The sequence below is a fragment of the Arachis ipaensis genome, chromosome B8 (genome assembly GCF_059453495.1).
Source record: "Arachis ipaensis isolate K30076 ecotype BB chromosome B8, ASM5945349v1, whole genome shotgun sequence".
NCBI classification, from domain to species: domain Eukaryota; kingdom Viridiplantae; phylum Streptophyta; class Magnoliopsida; order Fabales; family Fabaceae; genus Arachis; species Arachis ipaensis.
This window is the reverse complement of record NC_142443.1, coordinates 1,350,331-1,364,549: the sequence shown is the minus strand read 5'-3', so window position 1 is coordinate 1,364,549 and position 14,219 is coordinate 1,350,331. Positions and strand designations below refer to the sequence as shown.

Below are 14,219 nucleotides of genomic sequence, written 5' to 3'. Positions count from 1 at the left end.
AGGAAAAAAATTTTGTTGGATTCTTAGAGACACCTCTCAAAGAATGAATGCTTTCATAATCCATGTGGATTCAGCTGGTCGGTTTTTTTTTTTTTTTTACTTTTCAGTTATTATTCATTTGAAAATGTAGAAACTAAAATTTACACAAAAATCTTACTAACCACTGCAAAAATAATTGTAAATAAATATTTAATCATTTTTAATACTAATACTTTTGGATTAATGTAGTTAAGGAATAAGGATAAAAAAATGCCACGTGTCTCAAGGATCCCACTTCTAGTTTACGTGGGTTCAAATAATCCATTACGTGTCACATTATTTTCTCACCTAATCTAAAATGAATGTCACACGAGGATATATATGTAACTTGCAAGAAGTAAGAACTCTAATCGGTTATTTTAGTTCTACCAAGTCTATATATTAAGGTGGTTGGAATTTTTATTCAAGATAATAAAAACGTGGATTTCTCTCATACACGTTAATTCGTTTTTAATTTCTTGAATTAAACAATTGGAGTAGTTGTGAAAATCATTTTTATTAAATAATATCCCTGCTAATTATGTATATGCTATATTTTGTATAATTTGTTAGCATTTTCTCAACCCAAAAATTATCTACCTTAAATCATTAAGAAAAAAAATACTTGAATACGGAAGTTTATCTGAATTCATAGACATGAATTATAAGATTGAAAGAGTTTGGATCTTGTGGTTCTTTCGATATTTCTCAACTAAAGTCTTGTATATCATAGGCGGCTGAATTGTGACTCTTCTGATGTGGAAAAAGCGACAAAGGCGGTTTTGGTATATTTGGGATCAAAACCTTGAAGACCTATTTATATTTGAGTATAGCATCTATTAAACCCTAAAGTCCAAATAAAATAGTATCTAAAATCCAAAAGATAATATATTTAAAATTCAAAAAATAATTATCTAAGGAACAAAAGATAATATTTGGTTGCCAATGAGTTATAGCTCAAATGGCATAATCTTCCCATACTCAATTAAGAGGTTACGGGTTCGAATCTCCTATGTTTGGTAAAAAAAATAGTATTTGGTTTTATTCTCATTTAATTCCAAAACAAAAGTAATAATGACTTATTCAATTTAGCATTTATAACAATAAATGAGATCATCATTATATAAGTCATTTAATTTAAAATAACATAATTTGTGATTATAATTAATATATGTATTGCCCACAAACAAATTAAAAAATTAAAATAATTTCCTAACATAATTTTTTATATTATAGATAGTTTATTTTTCTTGTAATGTTTTAATAATATATTAGTACATGATCATATACTAATATATTAAAGAAATATTTTTATAAAAGAATTATATGAATATTTTATATGACAATTATTTTTAAAGAAATAAAAGATAGAAATCTAGTTTCACAAATGTTTCGGTTAAACATGAGGGAAAAAATTATTGAGCATATATATAGAAAAAAAAATATTAGAAAATTATTAGAATTTATTAATTTAGGTTATTATTTTTAATTATTAGTTTAATTTTTTTAATTTAATAATTTAATAATATATTTTAATTTACACTTTTAGATATTAATAATTAAATAATAATAAAAAATAATAAATTTTAATAATTTTTTAATATTTTTCGTATATATATATATATATATATTTCTAATTCCAATCCAGGCATATAGAAATTTGATAGGTCAGATTCATTGACTCGACAAAACATATGGAGTGGTAGGCATAGATAGCTTATGATCCTAATAATTGTGTTCAAAATATTCAGACCTATTACTAAACAAGATTATCTCCAGTGATAAAGATCCGCTATGATTTGTACGGACACGTGAAGGCATGGATTAGGGAACATTTTCAAATTGCACCACCTACACTCACACTGTCTCATACTTTAGCAGTGTAACTAATAATATGTTATTTCTAAACTCATTATTCATAACAAAATAATAATTATAAATTTTAATATAATATGTATTAATATTTTAATTATTATTTTCATATAAAAACATCTCCATAAGTAATAGTTTAAGTTTTTAAAATTATAATATCATGCACCGAACGCATATTAGGTACTAATTAATAAAATATGTTATCTCGGTGAGTAACTTCCAAAAATACCTGAGCCTAGCATAGATTTATCAAATTATAAATAAATGTATAAGGTGTGTGGAAAACAATAAACTGCAGCACATTGAATTGTTAAAGAATCATAGTGAGTTAAATAATTTTAAGACTATACATGATAATTCCATAAAAGCAAGAGAGATGCGCTGTTAATAATTTGTTATTATTGAAACTAGTTATTTGTATAGTATTTTTATTTTTATTATTAAAAATATTATTTATACACTAAAATTAGTCATTATGTATTTTAATTTTATACAAATATATATAATTTAATTTTTTTAATATATATTTTATATTTTAATATGTATTATATATTAATAACTAATTTTAATATATACTATGTAATATAGTTGTTTTATTATATAATACTCATCAGTATTATGTCACAACTATACTTTACAAGGATTGAAAAGAAGAGTAAATACCTTTTTTGACCTCTGTTATTTTTTGAAAATTGACAAGTTGCCTCTTAACTTTTAAAAAATGACAAATTGGTTTCTGTCTATTTTTTCCGTTAGACACATTGATCCTTCTGTGACCAATAGACAGGGGTTGATGTGTCTAATGAAAGAAATAGACAAAAATCAATTTGTCTAATAAAAAGATTATTGTGTCTAACAAAAAGATAAACTGAAATTGATTTGTCATTTTTTAAATATTGAGGGACGACTTGTCAATTTAAAAAAAAAAAACAGAAGACAAAAAGGATATTTACTCTTGAAAAAAATAGTAAATATTTTCATAAGAAGATGAAAGGAAACTAGCTAGGTTCATGAATAGAGAGTAGCTAGGTTCATGAATGGAGGGAAAGGATATAACTCATATAAGAAATTTTGGGGTGATTTCCCATAAACAACGAAGAAATCACACAACAGCAAAGACTTGACTGTTGACTCAGATATTAAGATTACGTCTCTCTCTTTTTTTCTTTTTTCCTTTTTTTTTTTTCGGTATTTTGTTATATACTTCTTGAATCTCTCTACACTCCTAATAATAGGTTTTCATGTGTCCATGGCAACACATGATAAATTAAATGAAGATTTAGGGCCAGATAATTAATCACGCTTGTTAACACTTAACTAATCATTCTTTAACACGTCAAGTTGAAATAGCAATGAGGATATATATATTTAGTGCAATTTTTAGAATAAGATGGCGCATTCACATCATATTATTATGTTAGACTATGAGACATGTAGAAGAAGACAAAATATAATGCAACTATAGAGTATATACACACACATCATATTGCATAGTAGTTCTTTTGGTTGTTGTTTATGATGGACAGACACTGACACGGGATACGTCGATATACAAATTTTAAAATCTTGCATGACACGGGACACGCATACATATAAAATATAAATTATTTTTTAGATGAATTGTAATGATATCTTGATATTTTATTGATATTAAAATATAAATTAAAATTTTTAATTATTTTTAATATCTTATTTTAATTATATCAAATATTTAAAATATTTTTTGTTTTAATAAATAATAATATATATTATATCTAAAGTTATTTTAAGAATATATTATAAGAATAAGACTGGACACACTGACACGTGATGGTATTTAGATGTGTCCAGATGTGTCTGGAGAAGAATTTTTTATTTTTTATTAAGACACGGTTGGACATAGCAGACACGCGTGTCGGATGAGTGTTGGTGAGTGTCGTGTCCGAAATGTGTCCGACACGCGGACACGACAACGAAGTGTACGTGCTTCATAGGTTGTTGTCTATTTTTTTTTTTTTTTGGATAGAAAATACAAAATGGCATCCATGATTTTTTCGCATGGTAAGAGATTAAGACAACACAAGTCTATGATGGCTTTGATCTTTAATCTTTTTTGGTTAGTGAGAAATTTCAAAGAACGTGTGACCCATCCTATGGAGTGTACTTGATATTCAATCATGGGATTTTTGTGGAAGAGATGCATTCATACCCCAAGTAAGGGTGTCCTAGATCCATGATGTGACAACCTCGGCTATGTTAACCTCTTCCAATGTAATGGGCCCAAATTATATGTCTTATCCACCTCACAATGTTAAGGACCATGATAACACTTTTGAACCAACAACTATTTTGAATTGAAAGGTAGCCCAACTATAAATGCTATTTTAAATGCTGCAATGCAAATCCTCTTATAAAAAATCTCACTTAAAACTTAATTTTTCCTGTTTTAAATTCCAATTGATTAGATACTCCTACTATTGTGATTTATAATATAAAAAATTATATATTTGTGTATAAATAGTTAAATACATGTATTGTTTAGTTTATTTTCAATATATATTTTTTATTTTGCATATAATCTGTGACAGATTTAAACTCCATTTAAGAATAGCTAATAGATTGTTACGTACACAAAATAGAATCCGAATGGAGTTTAAGAATAGCTAATAGATTGTTTCGTACACAAAATAGAACTCGAATTATCGACACTTACTTAATCTAACAAATGAACTAACTATTCGACTAAATGAACTAATTACTAGACTAACTTAAGATAATAAAATCCAGCCTTCTTAATTAATGATAAAATTGAATACATAGCAAGTGTGTGTGTGTGTGTGTGTCGTGCAAGAAATGGATGATTAATTCATGTATTGAGATGCATCATACGGCAAGTTAGAGGTTAGAGAATAGTGAAGGCCAAGAACAGAAAGCTAATTAGTAATTACTATTAATTAATTTATCACAAGGGAACACAAGTGTTGCAAATTATTTATTATTCCCATATAAGTCAAAACATATTTAATTTATCATGACGCGTAATACAATTAATTCTTGCCAGTATTTCCAAGAAAGCCTCCTTTATTCATCACAACCATTGGATGCTCATTCATTCCTGTTGTCTGCACAACGCCATGATTCATTTTATTTTATTTTATTAATTCAACACCAACCATATCTATATGGAAACATTTCAAGTGCACCGGAGAACACCAGTATTTCTGTTGTTTTAACCGTTGATTTCAATTAATATATATTATATATATTTTTTATAATTTAAATCAACGGTTAAAACAATTGAAACACCGGTAGTACCGATGCACTTGAAATATTTCCATCTATATATATAGATATATATACACACTCTTTACTCTTCCAATTAAAAATAAATAAATGATCATATATATGACTTGTATAAAATATTCAACACATGGGAATGCTTACTTTTCAAATATTTGGAAATAAATTTCATTGCATATGGATATGAGAAATTACCAAGCTACCCTTATAGTCCAACTAGGCAACTAAAACTAACACCACCAACCTACTCAAACCTAATTCCAACCCTTACCCAATACAATATATGATAACTTACAGTAACAGAACAAGTACAAGGGGGTTAAAAAAAATTAAAAAATTGAAAGTGATTTTATCAAAAATAAAGGTAATAATTTTATAAAAAAAAAAAAAGATTAAAGGGCTATTATGATTCACCGGTAGCTTCTGTAGGCTGGGGTGTACATACAGCTCTCAGCAAACTTAACCAAATCCTTGGGTTGTGGAAGGCGAGTGGCCAACCCTGACAACAATAATAATAATAATAAATAAATAATATTGTTAGAAATAATCAGAAAAAAAAAGTATTTAGAACTTGTTTGGAGATCATTATTTTGTTAAAAAAGAGATCTTTTTTCAATAAAAAAAGATTTTTTTTTTATTTTTTAGCGTGTTTGGCAAATTTCTAGTAGTAAAAGTAAAAGCACTAGAAAAATTAAAAAAAAAACATCCTTTTTGAGAAGCTGTAATTTACATCTTTTTTTAAAAGATCTTTTTTCCTTAGAAAAAAGATGTGTTTCGTGTAATAAATAAACAAAAAAGTACTTTTATATTGTTATACCCAAACATAATTGATAGATAAAAAGATCTTTTTGCATGAGATATCCAAACATAAAATTATTTTTACTTCTCCATAAGATCTTTTAAAAAAAGATAACTCGAAAAAAGATGTAATGGTGAAAGAACTGACCAAGCTCATAAGCCTTAGCAGCAACACTGGCAGCAATGTGTGCTGAAATCTTTCTGATGTTGGTGAATGGAGGGTATATCAGTCCTTTCTCAAAGTTCTCTTCACTCACTTGTGCAGCCAAAGCCTCCGCTGTTTCCACAAAAAGTCATGTTTGGTAACTCAGAACCGTTAAATGATTTAAATGATTTTACATGTTTGACTAAACTGCTTAACATAACACACGTTCACATCTTATCTATTATTGAAATTTATGTTCTAAGGCTGGTTCTGGTGCACTTACATGCAGCGAGAAGGAGGTCGTCGTGGACGCGAATGGTACCGGACATTATTAAACCGAGACCGAATCCGGGGAATATGTATGCATTATTGGCCTGTCATAAAAGAAAACATTCAAATTAGGCACTGTTCTATGCAACATTTCTTTTTCTTACATATGAATTCTGAAGGACTATAAACCTGGCCAGGCACAAAAACTTTTCCTTCATACTCAACCGGAGGGAATGGGCTTCCGCTAGCGAAAATGGCGCGACCCTGATGATACCAAACATGTACAAGGTAAGAACATCGAAATTAAACTCGAAACCCGAACTTAATTATAGAAATACTACTAGGGGTATCTTATTACCTGGCTCCACTTGTAAGCCTCTTCAGCAGTACATTCTGATTGTGAAGTTGGGTTGGAAAGTGAAAGAATGATAGGTTTCTGCATGCATTATCATGTAATAGACTTGTTAGCTTAAATGGACATGAACTATGTCATAGTAGTTAGAAAAACAGATTGAAATAGTAGTAGTACCTCATTGATTGAAGCCATTGCCTCAATAACTTCTTTAGTGAAAGTTCTTCCTTGTCCAGAGGTTCCAATCAACACTGTTGGTTTGATTTTCTGAGAGGGTAACATAGACATAGATAATGTAAGAATATTGAAATTTTTGCTGTGCGCGCACGCGCGTGCGCACGTGTGTAATGGACAGAAAGATCAATCATACATTAACAGCGTCTACGAGTCGATGAACAGGTTCGTGATCATGGGCCCATGGCTTCTTAAAATGTTGAAGCGATTCTTTTCGGGAACTTACAATCAATCCCTGCAGAAGTAAGGGGATCAAGAATGTTACTAACAGAAAATCAGAATCTACTTTGTATAAGTGGAGAAGCTTGGATGAATTCAACACTAACCTTTGAGTCCACCAACCAAATGTTCTTGCGCACTTCATCTAGTGGGGCATTAGTCTGCATCAAGAAGGGTAGTTTCTTAATAAATCTAAAGTACTCATCAAATGAATATCATAACATTAATGAAAGTGTTTCAATGTTTCAAACATCATCTCAGTAACAGAAAGGAACCTGTTTTGATGTTTCAAGTGCAATAAGTTCTGCAATTCCAGTGCCAGCCTACAATCACCAACATAATTAAAAGTTTAAGACCATTAGAATTTCATCCTCATCTTAGAACCAATGAAGGAAGCACGAGCACAATTGCGGAACTGCATGGACCTACCTCTCCAGCACCAAGGAATAAGAATCTGTGGTCAGCCAAGTTGCCCCCAACCAATTTCAGAGCTGCAACTAGTCCAGCAAGGACCACTGATGCTGTACCCTGGAACAGTGTCGATACGGTTTCAGAGCTGGATATATTATAGTTAGCAAAGTATAGGAATTAAGTATTGATGACTAGTATTCCTTACTTGAATATCATCATTGAAAACAAGATGGGTTGATCTATATTTTTCAAGTAGATCAAATGCGTTGTGGTTTGCAAAGTCTTCAAACTATAACAGATTCATAAAAAAAGGGACAAGTTAGTAACCACTTCACATCCAATAAAAAAAGATGGCTTGTCATATTGCCTAATACCTGAATGAGGACTTTCTCCCCGTAATTTTGCTTGACAGCACTCATAAATTCATGCATAAGTTCAGCATATTCCTGGATTCAGAAAAATTAAACCGAAGTCAACATTATGACATATTAGATAAATGATTAACTCCATGATGACTCAGAAAAGAAAATTAGTCACGAACCTGCCCAGTCGCCCGTCTTTGCTTGAGCCCTATATATAACTCATCATTCAACAGGTTCTCATTGTTTGTTCCCACATCAATGGTGATAGGCAAACACTGAAAATTTTTATCAGATTATATTATATTTATAGGCATGACAAGAAATGGAAGGCAGCGATAATTTATAGGATATACTTACAGCAGACGGACGAACTCCTCCGAGTGCGGTATATAAAGAAAGTTTTCCAACTGGTATTCCCATTCCCTGAAGACACAACATGTTACCAAAGATTAGATTGCAACATTAGACCTGATTCATAGGACTATATACATCATAAATTTCAACAAGTACAGAAGAAATTACCTGACAACCAAGATCCCCAAGACCCAAGATCCGTTCTCCATCAGTTACAACAATGACTTGAATGTTCTTCTCAGGCCAATTCCTTAGGACTTCAAGAATCCTCCCCCTTTAAGTTCAAACCCAAACAATATACAACGTAAGCAACACATATAACACAGGAAATATTCATCAACAATAATTCCAAGCAAAGTCAAGCTTACTTCTCTTTCAAGCTGATATAAAGACCCTGAGGACGCATGAAGATGCTTCCGTATTTCTGGCAAGCTTCACCAACAGTTGGAGTATAGACAACTGGGAGTAACTCTTCGACGTGCTCAATAAGAAGCTTATAAAACAACCGTTCATTCCTCTCCTGCAATAAGGAATATATTGAAGTGAAAGCATTAGAAGCCGAATCCAAGCTAACAAAACAAACTGTCTGAAGAAACTTGCCCCAAGATATTATTTCACATTAAAGATGAATTTCCTAGTCCTATATAAAAATAATGGGGCAAAAAAGGGCCAAGATCACAAGTATTTTGGCCAAGAAACAAGGCCACACCTGAAGATCCATCATTGCCATGTACTTCTGCAATGGAACTTGATACTGACGAACGTGCTGGATCATTTTCTTCACCTGCACAATTAAGTGGCAATAAACTTTTAAGCATTTAACTAATGTTCATATACACAATCAAATAGTTTGGTAAGTATGAAAAAAAAAAGTAGTATTAATGTCTTCTAATCAGATATCCGACCTGAGTTTCCTGCGGAATAACTGTCGGGGGAAGAAGACCTCGCAAGTAGTGAGCATCCCTCTCCTTCTCAGTGAAGGCCAACCCTTTATTGAAGTGGGGATCTCGCAACAATGTATAACCGCTAAAAAGCAAAAGACATAAAATGTAAGAACTTTTATCATGCCACAAAACTTAGCCCATTAAATATATATAATCTTCTCGTTTTGGAACATAGATTAGTGCCATCAAGGCCATTATCAACCAACACCACAATGAGAAAAAACACTGTTAAGAAATGGAGGTTAAGCCCATGTATGATCAATGATCACATATAACAGACTCGCCCCAAAAGAAACATAAAACTATACAACTGGACTAAAATGTTGAAAGATGGATATACAGGATAGCTTAGTATAACTGGTTTATTTAATTTATTTAAAATTCAACAAGAAACAAACATAAGGAGCATATGTCACACAAATCAACAGGCGTTACACGCATATACGTTTGCTTCATCTTTTTTGCCGCCCAAAAGATCACTTTATTGTTTATTATTATTATAAACTATGAAGATGACTGTTCATTTTCATATTAAAAAATATCACTTTTTAACATCTTTGGCTCTCTTAATAAAAATCAACTAACAAAATCATTTTTTAAGAATACATAACAAACACACCGTATTCTTTGACCACACAAGTTGAGAATTGTTTTAAAAGCCGTACGAGATTTTCCCAATTGAACTGGTTGGATCATGAACAGTACATGTTCCAAATTCAACCACAAATTTTAACAGGCTGAAGCTGAAACCTTCAACCTCGGCTGCCAGCTTTTGAAACACTTGGATAATAAGATAAATCAGCAACATGAACAAGGAGGGAAGGAAAAAAAAAATATTTATCCTTCCTTCATAATATCAGAACTTGTTCATACAAAATTCAGTACGGCACACCACAATTCAGATAACAGCAAATACAAATCATCCAACTTGAATCTAAACCGAAACAAGTTGAAACTTTTTAAGGCACATGCATTTGTCAAAACCCAAAAGGGTCATAAATTAAGAGATGAGTAATGTGATTGAATCTCACCTAGCAACAGAGACATTCCAAGGGGTAACAAACTGATCCTCCGTGGCCTTATCCTCGCCGTAGACATCCTGAGGGCCACCGGAAGAGACTGTTTCCTCTTCAGCAGGCGGCGATGTTGGTTCATTCCTTATCTGCTCTTTCTTCGCGGGAGAATCTAACACAACGCTTCCGTTTCTGTCATTGCTTGGAGCCAAACACACCACCCTGAAAGGACTCGAAGGACCCTTCCTCGCACCACCAGAGAAGCTGCGAGACCCAGCTACAGCTGAGTTGCTCTGCACAAAAAAAGTTAACATAAATAAACAAAACAAGATGAAATCTCGATACCCAGATGAAGAAACCAGCTGATCTCATCAGAATTTAAATAAAAAATCAAACTTTTCGAGAAACCCAGAAATATAGTGAAATTTTATACCAACTCTAGATTCTTGTCATAACAAATTATTGACAACAAAGAATATAAAGCCATTATGATTTAGAAACGTTAAGAAGGAAAAACAAAGTGATGCAAATCTAGTAGTGCTGATGTGGAGAAATGGGTATACAATACCAGGAAGGAGCATGAGCTGGAGGAGATCATGGTGGCGAAAGAAATGGAAGAAGGAGAGAGAAACAGAAAGAGAGAGAGAGAGAGTTGTAGCGGTGCGGTGTTGGTTGGTGAGGTGAGTGTATAAGCGAAGAGAAGAGAAAGAGAGACAAATGTATAAAAGAGAGAGAGAGAAGGAGAGAGTCTTAAGGGAAGGTTCCCTTGCTTTTCTCGCCCCCTTTCTTCTTCTTCACTTAGCTTCGCCTCTGTTTTCACTTTTCAGTGTGTCCTTCCTTCCTTCCTTTCTCTCTCTCTCTCTCTTGCAATGAGAACACAGAATGAATGAATGAATCAATGAGAGAGAACAGAGAAGAGAAGAGAATGGAAGTGAAGTACAACTCTCTCTCTCTCTCTCTTTCTCTGAAATAAAAAGGGAAGGTTGGGAGGTCCAATTGCACGAGCACGACCAACTCGTTTCCATTTGATTACCGAACTACCCTCCACTTGTTCAAATACTACAACTAATTCTCCTGTTTTCTTCTTCTTTTTTTTTAATAATATTTGGTTAATAACTTAATATATTTCATGTAAAGTCACCAAAAAAAAAATATATTTCATGTAAAAGATGTATATTTTTTTTGTGAATTATTAGCTTATTTTAATTTAATAATTAATTCAAACACACTTTTAATTTATTAGAGTATGAAAATTTCAATACTAAATTAAAGAGAAAAAAAAATAAATTTGGCTCTTCCTAATTAGGAACTTTGTATCAAAATGTGATTTCTTGGCTTTGCCATGTTTTTGTTAATCATATTGATAAAATATTTATAATAGTATGTACATATATATATATAATGTTTATTTTATTTTTATTATGAATTGGGTTTAACAATTAAATTAGTTCATAAAAGATTATTCATTTTTTAAATTCGTCTTTGAAGTCACAAAAAAAATTGTCTTTTGAAAGATTTTATTAATTAAATTGATTTTTTAAAAATTATAAATTAATTATTTTTGTCTTTTAATTACTCACTTATTAATTTTTACCAATAATTAATGATATAGAATGTTAACTCACATCATACATAATATCTAGCATAAACAAATATATTTATAAAAATTTATCAATTTAATGTTGTTAGGTTAAGAATATATTTTTTTTAATTAAAAAAATAGACTAAATTGATAAATATTTATAAAAATATTTGTTCAACGTCTAATTGGACATGTTAGATGTCATGTATTCATTTATACTATTAATTAATATTTTAACTATTAATCCATATGTATTTTATATTTTAATATATTTTATAAATTTAGTGTCATATATTAAGATTACAAATAAAAAAATTATATTATAAATACAAAAGTTTAAATTTTAAATATGTTTATTTTGTATTTATTAAAAAATATTTCAAAAATTTATTCTTATTATATACCTTTAAAACATATTAGTTAAATTCATATCTTATATGGATGAGTTATTTAATGGTATAAAAGATATGTTATATAATAAATTTTTTTTTGCATTTAATATAAAATAAATCAATTAATCAATGATTAATAGAGTTGTTAATTTAATATTGGTTAAAAGGTATTGATTATACGAAATTTCTCAATGATTAACTCTCTTTTTAAAATAGTGAAAGACAATCTCAAGTTGATGAATGGATAAATTGGAGATTTCCCATTATATGGTTTTCATAAAAGGATAAAAAAAGATGTGAAACATTTGTTCCGATGCATGGGGATGTATTGGGTTGTGATCACAGGTGGGAATGAGTAGCGGCAAGTGTATCATGCAGTGGCAGTATCCAAGGTTAAAGCCTCTTACTAGATTGACATCTGCCCAATCAAACAAGAATTTAGGAACTACCATTAGTACTATGAATCATGTCGGAAAACAATATATATGTTCCTAATGCAAATTGATTTAGCAACCATCCTCAGATTGATTATTATTATTATTATTATTATTAGGTTTAATTATTTAATTATTTTTTATAATTTTATCAAAATTTTAATTAAATTTTTATAATTTTTTAATTAGATTTTTATAGTATTTCTAATTTTGTAATTAAATTTTTTTTAGTATAAAAATATTAGAATTAATTAAATATTTTTTTACAAATTAAAAATATTCATAATAAAAAATTTAACGCATATATTTTGAAAAAAAAATATTCTACTAATTTTAATATTTTTTATATGAAAATGACATAATTACAAAATAAAAAATAATATAAAGATTTAATTAAAAAAAATATAAATACTTAATTAAAAATTTAATGAAACTATAAAAACTAATAGAATAATAAAATCTTATTATTATTATTCATGCTCTGAACTTTACTATAAGAGTGAGGTCCTTTTCACAAAACTTCACATAAGATTCAATCAATGACCAAAGCTTTCGTATCAATCGGTCAGGGTTTTGGGTTTAGATTGCAAACAAAATACAATGTTCTGTGTTTTGGTTTCCCTGCCATCTTAATCTTGTCGTGTATTATGCTTATTCCATCAATGTAAAATTACTTATAATAATAATAATAGTGATTACCGGAACATAAAAAGTTACAAACAAACAACATTCCCTGATATTATAATTAGCGGACCTGTCAATAATTAAATCTTTAATAATGGACAATATGCGTGCTAATGTGAAAATTACTTTTAACTTATTAAAGCTATTCGTAAAATGAGTTAAAAAAAAATTGTGTATTTACTATATGGGGAATGCATATGTAGCACTTCTAATATGAAAACATACATCATTATATTATATTATATTTTTTGAGAATAGAATATGTAATGGAATATTAATATATTATTGCTAACAAGTGGGTTTAAACATTAAACATTTCAAAATACTAAGATTTGTCTAAGCATAATTTAACCCGAAAAGAAAAGGTTAGAGGAAAGAATCATCCTGGAATTAAAATCCAAGACTGAGAAATAGAGGAGCGAATAATGTTGTGGCATAAAATTGGGTAGGTGAGAGATTGGCATGACCAAATATAATTGTAGGTGATAACAATGGTGGTTGAAAGTGGTTCACCTTGTTTTATGAGTATAATCCTAAAACATTTTATGTCGTAACTCATATATATGTCACCTTCCCCTTAATTCCTATCATATATATCACTGTCTTTTATTCATAAATGTCATCCTTTCCTTTGATGAGTTAATTAGCCTCATTATTTTAGCACCATGTTTCTCTAATGAAAGTGCAATTTTCAGCTTGCGGTAATAACATTAGGGTGTACATAGCTCGGGCCACATCGGATTTAGCTTAATTCAGATCCGATCTGAAATATAGACCAAGCTTAATTTTTAGAACTTAATCTGATTCTAGACTCAATGAAACATATGCACCTTCGGGTCGGGTAAAAACCGAATTT

The 14,219-nt window shown here is 30.0% G+C and overlaps 1 protein-coding gene across 3 annotated transcripts; it reads right to left on the bottom strand.

Moving 5' to 3' along the window:
• Nucleotides 1-4,797: 4,797 nt before the first annotated feature.
• Nucleotides 4,798-11,298, bottom strand: LOC107612692 (NADP-dependent malic enzyme). Of its 3 annotated transcripts, none has more exons than XM_088496452.1 (21): nucleotides 10,840-11,298; nucleotides 10,290-10,564; nucleotides 9,220-9,340; nucleotides 9,024-9,098; nucleotides 8,683-8,834; nucleotides 8,483-8,588; nucleotides 8,318-8,383; nucleotides 8,140-8,235; nucleotides 7,973-8,044; nucleotides 7,804-7,887; nucleotides 7,617-7,715; nucleotides 7,463-7,510; nucleotides 7,295-7,348; nucleotides 7,105-7,203; nucleotides 6,912-7,001; nucleotides 6,741-6,818; nucleotides 6,572-6,646; nucleotides 6,396-6,486; nucleotides 6,116-6,244; nucleotides 5,165-5,668; nucleotides 4,798-5,090 (listed from the first exon to the last, which is right to left on the bottom strand). In XM_088496452.1, the coding sequence occupies exons 1-20, from the start codon at nucleotides 10,867-10,869 to the stop codon at nucleotides 5,580-5,582; spliced, it is 1,929 nt and encodes a 642-aa protein (XP_088352578.1). In that variant the 5' UTR covers nucleotides 10,870-11,298; the 3' UTR covers nucleotides 4,798-5,090; nucleotides 5,165-5,579. The 3 variants fall into 3 exon arrangements, with proteins under 3 accessions (XP_088352578.1, XP_088352579.1, XP_088352577.1); XM_088496453.1 differs by having other exon boundaries at nucleotides 5,176-5,668; XM_088496451.1 differs by having other exon boundaries at nucleotides 4,798-4,991; nucleotides 5,584-5,668.
• Between the last annotated feature and the right edge of the window lie 2,921 nt (nucleotides 11,299-14,219).